At 38.8% G+C, this 18277-nt stretch overlaps 1 protein-coding gene across 1 annotated transcript in view; it reads left to right on the forward strand.

Moving 5' to 3' along the window:
* DPY19L1 (dpy-19 like C-mannosyltransferase 1) overlaps window positions 1-18277 on the forward strand; it is an 85046-nt gene that overhangs the window by 19305 nt on the left and 47464 nt on the right. The window contains exons 4-7 of the mRNA XM_019655700.1: window positions 397-534; window positions 3429-3549; window positions 4240-4333; window positions 14053-14110. Of these exons, the coding sequence (XP_019511245.1) occupies window positions 397-534; window positions 3429-3549; window positions 4240-4333; window positions 14053-14110 (411 nt within the window). The remainder of the gene's footprint in view (window positions 1-396; window positions 535-3428; window positions 3550-4239; window positions 4334-14052; window positions 14111-18277) is intronic.

The raw sequence follows: 18277 nt of genomic DNA on the forward strand, positions 1-18277 counted from the left end.
AGGGAAGAACTTTTGGTTCATGGTAAGTTTAAGTTCCATAGTAAACCACTCATCACTGTATTCATTTGTGAGGTAGCCTTTTCTAACATTTACATCCTTAGGGGTTACAGGGTTTTCTTGAAGTATGCTGTCTGCTTTGTACTATTTTTTAAATTCTGAAACTATTTTGGCAGCTATTTTGAGCTTGATTGCTTCAGTTAAGACAAGGTTATACTAAAATATGTGATTTTTTTTGCAGCCTAAGAATTTGTCAGTGGTTAGAAATCTGTGGAATTGATTGTAGCTATTAGTTGCTTGATTGCTGTTTTTCAAAACCAGTGTCTTTTGAGTATTTTTAAGCTAATAGGTATACTAATTATGTCTTTTTATTATAACTATAACATGTGCTTATTTCAGGGATTATATTATTCCTACTTCAAGACCATTGTGGAAGCACCCTCGTTTTTGAATGGAGTGTGGATGATTATGAACGACAAGCTGACTGAATACCCCCTTGTTATTAATACATTAAAAAGGTTCAACCTTTACCCTGAGGTAAGTTACTTTTTCAATTGTGATTTTTTTTTTCACTTTTTAAAAACGTGTTATTTGTGTTAAATGCTACTTCTAAACCTAAGACATGATTCAATACAGTAAGTTTTATTTTATTTTTGAATTTTGTATAATAAATTATTTTATATTTTGAAAATAAAATATATGTCTTTTTTGGGAAAGGACTGTCATTATTAATTTTGAAGGGCTTTAAAGTGATTCTGTGGGAACTATTACTGTAATTGTTTGGTTTAGAAAATGTGAAAATCATCTAGATTTGGTGTGCTTGTAGGGATTATAGCAGGGGAACCCCATTACTTTCACATGTCATTTGCTAACAGTGCTTCTTCCCTGTCTGAGATTCTTCCTTTAACTGAATGTACTCTCTCTGCGTGGGGGTGGAGGAAAGGTTGGCCCCCAGGGGCGGGGGAGGAAGGCAGTGATGTCAGTAACTTTTTTTGGCCTCTCCCGTACTACCCCTGCCTTCATGTGACACAACCCTAAGCCTTCTCCAGGGCCCAGCTGAGATGTGCCTTCCTCAAGGATGCCCTGCTGGACTTGATAGGAGGTTCTGCAGTTAAGCACGCTCCCCCACGTGCCCCCTTCTCAGCAGGATGCCGCCCTAGCAAGCACAGCCTGATGCCAGGGCCATGGCTGCCTTGGTCTCTCAGGCGACCCAGGTCCTGGCTCAATGCCCAGCACTTAGCAGGGCTCTCAGTCATTTCCCATTGAGTGAGAAGAGGACTTGAATTTCCAGATCAATGAGTTGGCCTGATTGATGAATGAGGTAAAGGAGACAGAGACCAATAAATAACCACGAAGGTTCAGCGTTTTCCTACTGATCGCCTTACTGCTTATTGAAGATTTTCTGTAGCCATGTACACATTTACTTTTACAGAAATAGGATCCCACAAGGAAAATGGCATCACGTGGCACATGTTTTTTTTCTTTTTTTAATAAGTTCCTTTTGCCTTTTAAGACTATTTCTAACCTTCTTCCTCTGTCATCTTTTCTTCCACAGCATCATTTTTAATGGCTATGTGCACAATATACCATTGTTTCTTTAGTTCTCATACATGAAAATTCTGCTTATTTTCAGCCTTTTAAGATACTCTAAAGCTGCAGGAAGCATCTTTAAAGCTGTTTTTATACATACCCTTATTTTTTACACTATAAATTTATTGATGTGGAACCATTTAGTCAACAGAATGTGCATTTTAATGATTGTGGTTCATGTTGCCAAAATGCTTTCCCGATAGGTTATACTAATTGAAATTCCCACCAGTGGTGGTTTTGAAAATGCTTGTTTACCTGAATCCTTGTTTATTTGTTTAATCGGTTGCTCTCTGTGTGTGTGTGTGTGTGTGTGTGTGTGTGTGTGTGTGTGTGTGTGAATCATTCAATGCTATTTATAAAAAATGCATTTTCACTTTTAAAAATAATTGGTTGTTCATGCCCTTTGTCTATATTTCCATTGAAATTTTATAAGAGCTCATTTATTATATGGAGGATGTTAATACTACGTTACATGGATAAAACATTTTCCCCAGCTTTTTGTTTGCCCTTTAGCTTTGTGTATGTGTATGTATTCTTTTCTGTACAGAAATGTCATCTGTATGAATCTTTTTAACTTATATTTTTCTTTTATTCTTATATGTAAAACATCTTCATTCTTTTTTAGTTGTTACAATTATGTTTTTGATATTTACATTTTTAATTTACCTAGAACTTGTGTAGTGAGAGGTAGGAATGTAATCTTACACTTTTTCCAAATGATCTTCTGTGTAACCTAACACTTTGATGAGTGATCCATCTCCCCACTGATTTGAAAATGCATTCATTATTATGTTCAACATTGTTGTACATATGTGCTTGCATTTGTTTTTGGGCTTTGTGTTTAATATTGCCTTAGGTTGAGGTCCCAGAAAGCAGGCTTTGAGATGGAGATCTCCATGCAGAAAGCATGTATGGAGGTGCCCTTGGGGTCAGTGCCTGATGGGGAAGAGGAAGCAGAATACTGCAGAAGGAGTTGGGCTGTGACTGCATCACAGCAAAGGACTCAGCCAGTCCCATGGGAGCTCTGGAGCTGGGGCAACGCTACCGAGTTGTCCTACCTGAAACAAGGGCCCTGGCTGCTTTATATCCCTCCCCCGTTGACTAGTCAGACAAAGGATGTGGCTGTCCTTGGGTAGCTGGTGTGACCTTTAGTGAACTTAAGTGAACTGACTCTCTTTAGCAGAGGGTAGGTAGTTCCCAGAGAGGGACTTAGCTGAGAGCTGTCGGCTGCCAACCCTCCCAGCTGCTAGAGGAAGGAGCCCCTCAGCCTCTGAGGGGGCCTGGGTGGCAGCTCACCACCTTCACAACCGTTACTGTGACCTGTCTGGCTGTTCTTGTGCCACTGGCACACTTTTAACTGCTGTAAGTAGCGCATTTTAACATCTGTTTGGACATTCTCTTCAGCCATCTTCTTTTGTTATTCTCCTGGATAACAGTTCTAGGCAGACATTTGGGATTTGGGTTAGTATTGCTTAAGTGTGAATTAATTTGAGGGAGAGCTCATATCTTGAAAAATTAGATCTATTCAGGAAGACATAGTATCTTTCTATTTGTTCAGATCTTTTATATTCCTTAGTACAATTTTATAGTTTTGGAAATTCTAAATTTTGCGTGTCTCTGGTTATATTTTATTCTTGCCCATGGTTGAACAGTTGCGGCCTGACCAGTGCAGAGTCTGCGTAGGGGATTGTGAGGCTCATCTTAATTGATTTCAAAATCGCTAAGTGGTTGGTACCAGAAGGGAAAATTTGATAATTATCAAATATCTTAAAAATATTCCAGTAATGACACTGTTGAGGACAATATCTTTCCCCATAATGTCTCTATTTCTTTAAAATTAGGTAATCTTAGCCAGCTGGTACCGGATTTATACCAAAGTGATGGACTTGATTGGCATTCAAACCAAGATATGTTGGACGGTTACCAGAGGGGAAGGACTCAGTCCAATCGAAAGCTGTGAAGGCAAGTTTCTGTCTGTGATGTCGTCTAGTTATCTGTTGCAGAATAATAGTTACCCCAAATGTACGGTATCAACAGCAACCATTTTATTATGCTGATGGGTTCTGCAGGTCAGGATTGTGGGCGGGGCACAGCAAGTCCCGTTGTTTCCACGATGTCAGAGGCCTCTGCTAGACTCAAATGGCTGGGGAGACTGGAATAAACGGGGGGCTGCTACATTTACATTCTGGCTCCTGGGCTGGGGTGACTGCAAGGCTGGGCTCAGCTGGGACTCTCAGCTGGGACGCCTGCATTTCACTTTCCATTCATCTCGGGCTTCGTGTAGCATGGTACCCCGGGTAGTCGGGCTTTTCCTGCGGTAGCTCAGAGCTCCAACCTGGATACTACACGGCCTCTTAGGACCCAGCCTCAGAAGTCACATAGAATGGCTGCAGCCATGCTCAAGCCCAGCCAGACTCAGAGCTGGGTGTAGACCCCATACTTCTGCAGGAGGAGTGTCTGTGTCGGCAGCCCTCTTTTAAAGTCACACAGATACTACCTGCTTCCATCGGTGTTTTGCTGTAGTGTCGTGTGTTGGTATGGGAACCAAGGTAATCAATATATCTGGCAACCATTTTCTAAATAAGCATGTTTTAATATGAATTGCCAGACACATGAAGTAACTTATAAAACATGTTTTGTTTATTTTTAAAGGACTGGGAGATCCTGCTTGCTTTTATGTTGCTGTGATTTTTATTTTAAATGGACTAATGATGGCATTATTCTTCATATATGGCACATATTTAAGGTAAGACTAGTAATTGAAAATATTTTAGTATGCATTTATAATAATATGTACTAGAATAATATAAATAGTGAGATTAAGTTTTGGTTCCATTTTATAACAATGTCCTTTCCAATATATCTACTTGTAGATATAAAATTACTTCCTATTTGTATGATTTCACCATTTTCATGGCTAGCCAAACTGAAAATGATCTTAGAGGCTTAATTAGAACATGGTGGAGATATTTGATAATTTTTAAATATTCATAGGCATTTGAGCATCAGCAATATATATTGTTTACATAAAATGTAAAGGAAAGGACCACTCATTGTCAAATGGTGTTAATGGATCTTATTTTGCTAATGTTAAAATAGAAATACATTTTATGCAGAGATTTACTATCTGACCTGATTTACTTTGTAGTGGTGCAACATTCCTAAAGCTAAAAGACTGACAATTTTTTAAGGGTTTTTATATTTATTTCTCTTTTTTTTTTTTTTTTGAGAATGCCCCACATTGTATACTTGTTGAATTATTATACTTGTTGAATTACCGTGAGAATATCTTCAGACTTTTTTCTTTTTACTGCTTACTGATTCTTTGTTTTAATAGTACAGGAGTATGAGCATAGGTATATGATTTTCAGTTTGGGTGAAGGAATTTGAGTCTGCTATTCTCCCATTGTCTTCTTTGCTTTGGAAATGTGGCATTTTCATTTTAGTACCTCAAAGATCTGTCGAATTCTTTCTTAGCTCAGTGTTTGAGTATATAGCAGTTACTTGATAAATATTTATCAAACGAGGTAGTTGTTAGATCAATTTAAAATACATTTGCATATAGATTTAAGATACTTTGATGCTAATATTTCTGACTTAACTCTAAGAAAGTCCTTTTAATTATTTAATTGGGGGAGGCTGAAATGAAAGTGTGCAATTAAAAGATGATCTGAACACTTTTGGCTTTGAAACAAGACATACAGAAATAACTTAACCAAAGGATATAGTAATCAGGAGAGGAGACTGACTTAGGGAAAGGGAGGCCATTGTGCCTTGTATCGTGATGAGTCGAAAGAAGAGAAACTTGGGGGCATTTATTCATTTTGCTGCGTACTGCCCATCTGTCTTGTTGATAGCTTTATTACATTTTGGAGATTAGATGTTAAGTAAGAGAAGTTAAAATATGGAATATGGCATTATTGCCAAATTGCTAATCTATAGTTATGCTACTTTTTTCATTGAAGGAACAATCTCTATACATTTATTAAAGTCATCATTCAGTATCATTCTCTTAAAAATGCCTGTTAGAACCATCGTTTCAAAGACTGAAGGTCCATTTTCTGCTGCAGAGAATGTCCCTAGATGTCTGGCTATCCTGGGCTGTCATGATTAAGACTGGAGGACAAAAGAGCTGTAGGGAAGCTCTAAATCGTGGGTGGAACCTGTTAACATGGAGTTTTTATGTAATTTGAATCAGTGACGTGGGAAGAGCTTAGAATCACTGCCAGTTCTTTGGCTTGCCTTTAGCTATAAAAGAAAATATAATGTAACAAAGGCCTTTCAGGGTTGTGACGGGGAGGTGAAGTGTCTTATCAGGTTAACTGAAATGGAAGACTTACAGAATTTTTAAGAAGTGATTGGGAAGGGGCCAGCCAAGTGGCTCAGTTGGTTAGTTAAGAGCACAAGCTCTAAGCTACAGGGTCACCAGTTTGATTCCCACACGGGCCAGTGAGCTGCGCCCAAGCTGAGCTGCCAACAGGTGACAGGATGGCTCAGCTTGTGAGAGCACGTGCTCCTAACAACAAGGTTGCCAGTTCGATTCCCGCGTGGGATGGTGGGCTGCACACCGCCCCCCCTCCCCCCAACTAAGATTGATCATAGCACCTTGAGCTGAGTGGCCGCTGCTGGATGGCGACTAGACTTGGAGCTGAGCTAGCTGCGCCCTCCACAACTAAGATTGAAGGACAACAACTTGGCTGTTCCCCCTTCTCCAATTCCCCAATAAAATCTTAAAATAAAAAAGAAGAAGTGATTGGAAAAGAAGAAGACGACCTAAATGAGTTAGGAGGCATTGTCTTGTAGTGAGAATAGAATTAGGTAAGGCTTGCCAAGGCACTAGAATTCCTGCCTTCAGACAATATTTTTTAATTGAATGAAGTGAATAAACAAATTATGGAAAAGAAAACATTAGCTCTTGGTTGCCATATATGAAAGGCACAATACTAATATATTATTATCTATCACGTATGCTTTACTGGCCTTTACAATTCAGGAAATACTTCTCCAAATGGACGCTTCTGAAGCTTGCCCAGTGCAGACTATTACTTAGCACTGTTTGTTTACTGAAGAAATATATCTGTAGTGCCTTATGGACCAGCTCTAGTCTAAGCTCTTTACAGTCATACACTCATTTAACCCTTAGGATTAACCCTCTGAGATAGGTTAACCATTTTATAGATGACGAAACTGAAGCACAAGAACATTAAATAACTCCCCCAAGGTCACATAGCTAGTCATTTGCAGGGTTCGGATTTGAACGCAGGCTCCAGTGTGTGTGCTTTCGACTATGTTCTGCTATCTTTATGAATACATTTGAAATTTTCCTTCTAATAGTAACTCAGTTATTTGTTGCTATAGTTAATATGTATTTAAAGACACAGAGTAATGAAGAGAAAGCTGTTCATTTCCAAAGAGAGTAGTATTTACATTTCAGAAAAACGTTTCATAAAAATATTTCAAAAGAACATGGCACTTAGACGGATCTAGACTTTATGCTGTTTTTTTCTGGAATAGTTCATTTCCTAAAGGTTCTGAGGTTGCCAGGATTTTGCTGTTCTTACGCTAGTATTTCTGTAGGCATTGTTTATTTTCGTTTGATATGTAGAAATTTACTCTTTCTAATGTTGCCATTTATCAGGATCCTGTTTTGCTCCATTTTTAGTTCTCATACATGTGTGTGATTTTATAGTCGTTCTGATAGTTTCTTCATCAGTTAATTTTTCTTAGAATCATTTTGTTGCTGCTTTATAAATCTGAATGACAGGTAACATGCTGTGTGTGGCCTTTCTGTTCCTTGAATGTCTGTTTTTGTGACTGTACATATCTCCCTGATTCGTCATCCTCCATATAGAATTGTGCCTCTAATGCCAAAATTTTGAATGGTTTGACAGTTTCTGGTGTTTTAATCTATTTTTTTGAAAAGTTTCTCTTCTAATGGTTTCCAGGCCAAAATTAGTAAAATATACTATTTTGCTGCCTTTCATGGTGAATATGAACATCTGTTTTAATGTTACCTAGAAAATTTTTATGACTTTTTTTCCCTCATAGCTTTTTGTCTAACAAATATCAACAGGTCCCCAAATAAGTTGACTGAACAATTTTCTTTCTATTATTGTGTTCAACAGCTGGGTATGATACTTACTAGTATGTTTTAAAAACTGTCATTATTTTGTGTGCACATACACGACTGTGGCATCATTTGACGTTTTGTGATGAAACGCAGCTGCCAACGCAGCCATCCCTTGCTCCATCTGTCTCCGCCACCCACCCATCTCTCTGTCCAGAAAAACCACTCTTAGATCTCTGAAACCTCAGTGATTCTAGCGTGTAAACCAGCAGCCCGTATTTACCTTATTATGATGATACACGTATTGCTCACTGCTGAGTCAAGTAGTATAAATCATCATTTACTTGGTAACAGAATTTTTCCTGTCGTTGTCTACATACCAGATAACTCCAAATCTGAGATCGAACTGTAAAACTTTATACTTCGCCAAATGTATAAAATCCATCATTTCAGCTCTCCCTCCCGCACCCCTGGGGCCTCCCTCCTGGAGCCCTCATCTCCAGGTTCCAGCGCAGACTGGTTGCACAGCTGCGGCCCTGGGACCCGTGGGCACCACCCCCTGAGAATTCCCCTTTGTTTTGTCCTGTTCATTCACTGTTGCTTGGCTCTTACATTGTCTTCTTTCTTGATTATTCCTTCATGTTGGAGGATGCCATCCTCAGGCAATTCCCAAGAAAGAGTACATGGAAGTAATTTAAAAAAATATCTTTTGTGTTGGAACTTTGTTTTACTTCTATACTTGATTGCTGATTTGGCTGGTTTTAGAATTTCGCTTTTCCTAAGACTTTGTTCGACTGCCTTCTAAGATGCAATATAGCTTTTCAGAGGCCAAGTGTTGTTCAACCTGCCATCGTGTTCTTACGAACGTGGCCTGTTTCTTCCCTCTGGAAGCTTTTAGATTCTGTTTTTCTATAGTGTCCCAAAGGTCTTGATGTGGGAAATATAATTTCATTCTTTTAATCAGACATTCTGTTCTGATCTGGCCACTTACATTTCACATTCTTCCATTCTCAGGACAACCTTTACTAGTATTATTCCTTTGGTGACTGTCTCTTTTCCACTATCTCTGTTTTTCTCGAAATCCTGTTGTTTGGATATTGGAACTCTTGGATTGAAACCTAACCTAATTTTCTTAGGTTCCCCCCGCCCCTTATTTTATGTTATTTTTTATTGTACTTTCTGAGAGATTCCCACTCTCCTGAATTTTGAGTTTGAAATGTTCTTTTGCCCCTTGCATTGTCTCTTTGCCTCCAGGCCCCCCTTGAGTTTGTATTAGGCTCTGTTTGTCCTCCCTGAAAGCCCCCTCACAGTCTGCGAGTCCTGTGTCTGTCATTTAGTTAAGAATGAGGCGGCTTGTCAGAGGTGGTTAGAAGGTTGTAAGGGGGATGGGACTTTCTGCGTAGTGGGTTTTCTTATAGAAAGTTGAAGCTGTAAGCCACTTTGGGGGTGGGGAGGATACCCAGGCTTCTTCCATCTTGTAGCTCCATCGTTTATCAGATCAGCCACCTCTGCAGCCAACCAGCAGACAGGAAGAGACAGTCGAGAGGGCACGTGATTCTTAACCTCCTCGGTGCAGAGGTGACACTGGGTACCAGTAACCGTTCCCTGTCCCCTTGCCTCTTGTATGTGGACACTTATCATGTGAGGACCTGAGTACGCTCACCGAGACAGGGTCCCTCTTTTCCATTCCCTGCAATGTACCGAGATCAACCTTTTGAGAAAACTCTTTAATGATCTCTTTTAATGAACTCCTGTACATTTCATGTTTGCTGCTCAGTGTCACTGCGGCCACTCTGATCTTTTCCTCCTCTTTTGAATATTTACCTTTCTCCATCTGTCTTCACTCAGTTCTCCATTGCTTCTCAGCTTTTGTGAGAAAACCTGGCCGTTCTTTTGCAGAAATAGCTTGTCGTCAGAAAATGCCTTTTCTTCTGCCCACCAATTTCTGTTTCTCTCTTTTCTCTGGTCACTAGAGGTTCATAGTGGCTTCTTTGATACCAGAAAGAATTTTTTTTAGAACTATTTTATTTCTAGATATGTTCTAGAAGCCCTGAGAGCCTGAAACATTAGTCTGTATGTTAAACCCTCTTTTAATTTTACGCAATGCCCCCTTTTGATCCTGAAGTGAACAGTCGTAGGTAAATAGCCAGTGTTCCTGCTCTGTCTTCTTCTAATCCAACCCAACTTACCTATGAAGTGGCTCAGTATTTGTTGTAGGCTTTGGGGCAGCATAGACTAGCTTTTTATATCAATTCTTTACTCCTCCTCCGCACCCCACCTGTTTTAAGGAAAAGTTGATTTTCATATTCTTTACGTCAATTTTGCTTCCATTGTTTCATGTGACTTTTGTTGTTTTTCATAAAAAAGAAATCAAGCTTTTGCTGTTCATGCAGGCTGGATTTTCGGCTACAAATGCATCTTAAATAGGTTGTGGATTGCACCAGCTCAAACTTTTCCACCTCCATGGTTTTTTTGTTGTTGTTTTTTAATGTTCTATTAGCTTGGCCTGCTAGCACACCTCTAATCATTTGGCCTAATAGTTGTATATGAATATTTAAAAGATAAGTATTTCTCTTCAGTATGCATGCATTGTTGAAAGTTATTGGTTGAAAATATTGGTGTCTTTACCTCCACAACATGCCTGTCTTCATGTCATTATATCACCTTCCACTTTGGTTACATCCTAAATCCAGCTCACAAAACCCTACTGGTTTCTTCCTTCAGAGCATCTCTGGCGTCCTTGCACTTTAGAGAGAGCAGGGTTTAACCAAGGGTCCCGGCACAGGGTCTGCAAGTGGCACCACACACGGCTTCTGGCGTCCCCTCCTGGCCTCGAGCTTTCCAGGAGCCATGCCTGGAGCGTGTTTTCAGAGGACAGTGATGGTTCAGGACGGGAGGAAAGGGACGCCTCTGGGTAGAGACCCAGGGTGCCGGGAGGGAAGTGTTCACCAGGGATGAGGGTGATGGAGGGCAGTCAAGGTGGGGTGAGAGGGTCGGGGGGGGGGGCGTGTGGTGTCGGGTCCCAGGAGAGGCTCTGCTGGACACATGGCGCTGAGAACCAGCAGGCGCCCACGTCTGGGCCCAGGACCCAGGGCCCAGGACAGTAATGACAGGAAGACGAGGTACATTTGACCGCAAATTTCATCAAAGAATGATGCCAGAGGTCTTGGGATTGAATAAGTCTTCAGTTCCCTTTTATGTTTTCATTTACCCCTCAGATAGCTTTTGGGTCTCTGCCGTGGGCAGAGCTCAGTACTAGACACCAGGGCAGCTACAGTGAAGAGGGGGAGCTTCACAAGCGAGCACATAACATATTCTGTTTCTTCGCCCTGGCAGACAGAGGTTACATGAACACATTAGTTGGTTGCTTGTAACAGAGCGGGTGGGCTCAGCCTTCCCAGTTCTCCTCTTCCTCACCGTCGCTTTCTGGCTCTGTCCTCAGTGCTGCCGAATGTCCCCTCCTGTTGGTTGAGGGAGATGCCCAGCTCTCAGGACGGCCAGCTGGGCATTCCCTCCCCTGGCGAGTACGAGCTGAAGCCTTACACCTCAGCCTGGAGCTCTCTTACTGTCGGGATTTCTAAATAGTCTCTCATGTTCTCTCTCTTAAGCATTTGCATAGCAAGAAAACTAACTGCCCGAGTTATTTAATGACATTTTGAATGAACTATGATTACTTTCTTTTTCTCTTTGAATGTTGAACTTTGCACGTTTCATCATTCTTGGGTAGATAGAGGGAAAACCCCCAGTGATTAATGAAGCTTACCAAAATGTGACAGTTGCTTTCAATCATGTTACTTAAGGCTATAGGAAAGAAGAAAATCATCAAATTATTAAATGTCACAACTGAAAAGTATTTTTAAGGTCTTTTACATTCTTACCCTCTCATTTTATATCCGAGGAAATGGAGGCTCACGGGTGAATGAGACATATGAGTAAAATGTGGTAAACGTTTAGCAAGCTTAGATTGTTTTGAAATTTGCACCATAGGAGCGTTCATATTTTCTGACAGTTGGTGGTAATATTACAGAAGAAAAAAAATTTTTTTTAAACCACTAAGGAATGCTGAAATATCAGCTGATCAACTGCATGGAAAAAATTAATTTTAGGCATTCTGAACACCGCATCTTTTCTGTTTAGCAAAAGAAAATGACCTTTGTGGTAGTCTGTAAGGATTGCAGGGGAGGGACGCAAATGATAGGGAACTATTGTAGAGTTACTGCGAGTCACGTAATTCATAGTGATTATAACTCAGAGCAGTCCTTGTAGATAAACAAAGCATGGAAGGGAACCAGAAAATCTGCCTTCCTGGTTAGTTAAGCATATATATCATATATATATATATATATATATGTATTTTTTACATATATTATATATATATATATATAATATATGTAAAAAAATTTGATATTCCTGATCTGTAAATAGGGATACAGACAATCCAACAGAAAAATTTACAAGACTGTGACTAATTGACAGAAGAGAAAATGCACATTGTCAAAAAAAAAAAAAAAAATATATATATATATACAAAAAAACCCCCATTAAACTGATGCTCTGTACCAGTAGGCAGGATGTACAAATCAAAATAACAGTGAGAAAAAAGTTTCCACCTATCGGATGGGCAAAATGTAAAAGGATCGGGGCCCATCGGGTGCTGTGTTACAGAGAAGCAGACCCCCCCTGCGCTGTGGTGGGCGTGGGGACTGTGTGGCATTTGCAGGAAAGTTCACAACCTTTGACTTGGCAGTCTCACAGTCTATCCTATAGATATAAAAGCACCAGTATTTACATGGACAAGGATGTTTATTTTAACTTTATTATCATAGCGAGGAATTGAAATATATCTGTATGTCTAATAACAGGGAAAGGGCTGAACAAATTGCACTATATTTATACTACGCAGTATTTGACATCTATTAAAAAGAGTGCCTTGGGTTACATATATTGATTTGCAATAATCTTCATGATAGAATAATTAGAAAAGGAACAAATTTCAGAGGGGTGTTAATACTATGATCACGTTAAAATATATGTTTGCATGGCTTAGAAAAAAGATTTGGAAGGATGGGCACACACACAAATGTTAATACTGGTTATCTCAGGGGAATAGACTGGGGGAGGGTGGCAAGGAGGAAACCATTTTTTAAAAATATGTTGACCTCTGTACTTTTTCTCTTGTTAGAATAAGTTCAGAATATTAATATAAATCTATCTATCTATCTATCTATCTATCTATCATTTATTCTTTATTTAAACCCACTCTTAACCCCTGCATTATCTCATCCCCGCAATGAAGCCTGGGGTTTGCCTGTTTGCCTGTCTTTTGAAGAAGATGTGTGTCTCTGAGGAGAGGCCCCTGACTGACTTCCGCTCCCTGGCCTGTGCTGTTCTTACTACTTTCTGGCAACTTTATCTGTCCCTCTTATTTCTGTGATCCATCACTTCAGCTACTCTCTGGCCAATATACTGCTTCTTTGCTCCTTTATGTGCCATTTGTGCCAGTTCTGGTCGATAACTAGTGGGGAAACAGCACTATCCTACCATTAGTGTCCCTGTGAATTTGTGAGCTTGAACTTCGGTTGATCCTTTAAAGACAACTCTGCGGCCCTTCTGTTTTCCCTCCTTACCTCTTCTCTTGAGCAACAAGTGGCTGTGACCCCCACTCTGTAGGGAAAGTGGCAACTCCACTGAGCCTGCAAATGTCACCCCTGTCCTGTGCCAAGGCTGACGGACCACCTGTGCTGATTTGTGCTATATTTCACAATTTTTTGAAAACAAATGAAAGATGAACCTTCAGCTGTAACCTAATGTTTCCCAAGCATGTTCTGCAGAAAAGTTGCTTGGGGATGGAGTGTGGTGTTTGCCAACTTTATGACTAGTAAGTCGTTTTCTGTCCTCTGCCTGCTCCCTTTTCCTGAGTGTATATCATGTGTCCCAAGGAAAACTGAGATACGCTGACGGACACACAGAAATACGTGGGATTAAAGAGTAAAAAAAAAAAAAAAGAAAGAAAAAGGAAGTTCAGGTTGCATGATGCTCAGTAACATGACTATTAAGAATTTCTTATTTCCCCAGCCCGAGCTGAGCAGCCGCTGAGCTGCCGACATGTAGCAGGATAGCTCAGCTTAAAAAAAAAAAAAAAAAAGAATTTCTTATTTCCTGTCAGTTTGTGTGTTCTGTACATTTTGACGATGGAAATGATTTGTAAAAAATGAAACTTGTTATGACTAATGATACTTTAGAAGAAATAAGCTATTTTGTAAATAAGCATAGTAGAGTTCTAGGGTGCTAACATTTCTGTAGTAATGAAAGGTTATCATGTTACGTTATTTCAAGGTTTTCTTAGGACTGGCCTGGATGTCTGTTGCTTGAGTTATGTTTCCCTCCCTCTTTTCCAGCGGCAGCCGATTAGGAGGCCTGGCTACAGTGTTGTGCTTCTTTTTCAATCATGGAGAGGTAGGTAGTCAACAAGTATTTCCTTTCAAAACCTGGAGGGGGTTTTCCTTCTAGAAATACAAGTTTCTTCTTTAGATAATCAATTTTTTCCCCCCCGATTTAGGAGATTTTACTTTCAGAATCACAGGTTTCTTTTTAAAATTTAATTTCTTTAAAATCTACAGTAGCATTCTTTAAATGTTTGATCTTACTTTGATTCAAATTTTAAACACCAGCATTTAAGTTAACTTTTCATGATCATAATATATTTTGTGTGACATATCTCTTAGTAATTTGAAGAAATAGTGGGTCTATATCAATTCTTCATATAATTTAAAACTGAAAGTTCACGTTTTAGCTATAATAGACATAAGCTAGCCATGGATATAGTTAACTTGTATGGGAATAACTTTTTGGTATAGCAGCTCTATCGTATGTTTCTATTTTAATGTATTCATATTAAACTTTGATACACTGTTAAGTGTTCTTTATAGAATATTGTATTATAGTTAATAAATGTGCACGTACCAAAGGGTTTTCTAAAGAGAATAGCTTTGTAAAGAGCATAAACTCTGGGTCCAGGATGCCTGTGTTCAAATCCTGGCTCTACCATTTAGTGGCTGTGTGACCTGGGCAAGTCATTTAATCTTCCTTGCCTTAGCTTCCCCTTTGTAAGTGGATATAATGATGTTACCCATCTCATAGGACTATTGGGGACATTAAATGAATTCACCTGTGTAAAGTGCCTGGAACAATGTTTGACACATAGTAACTGCTATCTAATTCTTAGTTTGTATTATTGTTTTGTTGTTATTATTATTAAACTTAGTTTAGGTGAAATTCTAATATAAATTAAAGGTGCCAGTGAAACCCTTCACTAAATTAATCAGAGTTGCAAATGAATTTTTAGTAACATCTCTGTTCAGTTTTCTTTCATGGTAAGTAAGTTTTGTACGGGGGAAGAAGACTGGTCCTCTGGCCTTGTGAGTTTACACACTAAGTGTCTGCAGTGTTTGAATATGCAGCTGTTACAAAGCTCTATATAGGAGCCTCATACTAAAACTTAACAGTAGCGTCAAGGTTGAACTTTTTTATTCAGCAGGTTACTAATAGATACTGAACTAATACATGCTTACTATGTAGAATCACAGAAATTTAAAGCGAGAGTGGCCTTACAGATTAGAGCACGTGACAAATAATTGCAGTATAACATCAATTAATTGGGTTGGTCTGAATTTTGAGAAAAAAAGAAAACGGAGCTGTTCGGCTCTTCTTGTCTGTGGGCGCCGCCTGGTGCCATCGCGTGGACCATCAGGCATCTGGAAGCACAGATTCTGTGAGAAGGACCTGAGAAATAGGAACTCACCGCTCCACGGTGGAGGGAGGCGCATGCAGTGTTCGCCTAGAATGTGGGAGGGAAGGGCTTGTTGAAAACCTTGAAGCCAAGGCAGAGTTTTAACCACTGTTGACACAGAAAGCTCTGCTGTGCCATCCTTAGTGTTAGAGGTTGTGGACTCCTGACCTTAACATTTGTCTTAGAATTTTGATACTCATGGAGTACGAACATCATTCCTTACAAAGTCTTTTTGGTATTTTAACAATGCAATTCAGACTATTCAGTTTATTTTTCAGGTTGATAGCTCTTTTGGATATTTTTCATTTACTCAGTATATCTAAACGTGCTTAGACATCACTTTCTACTTAGGAAAAGGTTAACTAAGTGTGATTAGAATTAGAATTGCAGTTTTACCAAAATAGTCAAGTAGATAACTGTACTTACGGAGCATGAATTGCAGTTTGGGTAAAAGAATGATGAGAACTCAAATAACTCAAAACTATTTTATTATAATATTGTATTTATTTTGTTTTTCAGATTATGAGGTTTTCAGACCCTGTTTTTTTCTGACTTTTAAAAATGTTGCCTAGAGTATCTAATTTCTCTGTGGGGGAGCATTTTCTCTGGTAGCACCTATTGATGCATTTAGTGAATTTTTCTACAGTGTCACAGTGTTTTGCTGACTGGAATTGCTGGTGGCTTACTAATTGGTACTCTTCTTTCAAAGAAGAGCTATTTTAATCATGTGAGTGAGTGACTTATGGGGCAGAAAATAGTTGTGAATTGTTACTTGCTTTTAAGTTCTATTTCCATGATTTAGTTTGCTCTCTACTTGAGCCTAAGATAGTATATGACACACTTTTAAAAATATTCTTTATCTCAGATGGTTTTACAAGGAAAAATTTTTGCTTGAACAAAAGAACTATAAAATGTGTAGTATAAAAGGATTAATTAAATTATTTAAAATAAATTTAAAACCTTCAAATTATTTAAAATAAATTTAAAACCTTCAAATCTGAAATGTGCAAATGCAATACAGGAGCTATTCATTGCTCATAATAACGATTGACAATATTGAGGTTATACATTTCATAATAAAATTATGCAGATATTTTCACTTATCTAGGTTTTTTATTAAATGTCGATTCTGTCCCTATTGAAAATTGTTAAGATGAAAGCTAACAGTTTTGCTCTGACTTTAAAATGTTTCTTATAATAAGATAGGATGTTTGCAGCATGATTGATCTGCAGGATTTTTAGCATGCTGATTGAAAAGCATTTAGATGAATATATTAAAAAACTAGATATAGTTTTTTTTCCCAATTCTGACTGTTAAAAACTCATTATACAAGTGTGTGAAATAGGTTTGTTTTGCTTTTTCATGATGAGATTAAAAACTTATTACCAAGCCTGACTGATGGTGTTTTATAGAAAACACGTTCACAGATATAAAGATATGCACATATGAAGAGGAAAATCCCTTTCTTTTTTTTATTTTGAAACCAAAGTAATTCAAAGTATATAAAAGAATTGCTTTAGGGGCATATCTAATTAACCTTTTTTTGTTACCCATAACATGTTTCTGACCTATATTAGTTTCTTAAATACTTTTGAACTGAACTAAGATGAAAAATATAAATGTACATATTGCTAATTACTTACTGACATAGTTATGTCATTTATATAAGGTTTGGAAAGGAATTCTCAGAACACTTTGAAAACAGTCTCATTAATCCTTATAATATCCTGGTATGGTCAATAAGTAGTGAATAATAATAATCTAATATGCATTAAAATGGAACTCAAAGGTTAGGTGTTTGGCTCAAGATTGCTAAGCAAGGAAAGCATTCTAAATTTTCCAACTAGCCAGTAATCTAACTTCTGTCAAAACAGAATTCTTAGATAGGCGACTAGGTTTTCAGTGACAACACCACAATTTACCTTTTACAACTGAAAAGTCCAGACATCTTTGCTTGCCAATTTGTGGGATTTTTTTTTTCTTTCCCTTTTTCTCTTTCTCCCTCCTTCCCTCCCTCCTATTATTCCATCTCTTTCTAGTGATGGAAAGCCAGGACATTTATTCTGCATCTTCTGTTTATTCAACTCAATTAAAGCAATGTATACCGAGGGCCTACTCTATGCCTGGTGCTTGTAGGTGCTGGGCATGTGTCTGTTGTTAAAATAAAGATTCCCCGTTCTTGTGGATAATCATGTGATGGTGGGACGATCTTTTGCTTGAGTTGGGAGAATACTGGCTTACTTGGGGAGTAGCACTGGGGCCTTGTGACAAGAGCAGAGAGTGGAAGGGATAAGGCCACACAGTCACTAGCAGGGGGTAGGGTGTGGAAGGAGAGCATTCTGTAGCCCTGTCGGTTATTGTAAGGTTTACTGGGAGCAGATGGGAAGGCCACTGGAGGGTTACATGCATAACAGTGACATGATTTAAATATTTTTTACATCAATTTAGAAAATAGTATTAGTGCAAGATGTATTATTTATTTAGGCTATTGAGTGGTATGCTTACGGATTTGTGAATTAATATTAAACTTAACATTAACGCTGAAAGTCTGAAATAAAAGAGCGTGTGCTGATCTTTTTGGGAATGAATCTGTGGCTGTGGATTTGAGAATCGCCCCATAATGGAGCAGAAAACTCGCCTGCAGGGTCCTTCCTGACTGGGTCCCTGCTGGAGCTCACCATTGCCCATGCCGCTTTCTTTGTTTCTGTCCTGTTGTCCTTCCCTCTAGTTCTCAGGAAAGACCATTCCTTTTCCTTCCTCAGGGCCTTTGCACGTACTGCTTCCTGTGCCTTGCATACTTTTCCTTTATCTCCTAACCAGTGTCCAGTTAACT

Source organism: Hipposideros armiger, unplaced genomic scaffold (assembly GCF_001890085.2).
Source record: "Hipposideros armiger isolate ML-2016 unplaced genomic scaffold, ASM189008v1 scaffold_244, whole genome shotgun sequence".
Taxonomy (NCBI): domain Eukaryota; kingdom Metazoa; phylum Chordata; class Mammalia; order Chiroptera; family Hipposideridae; genus Hipposideros; species Hipposideros armiger.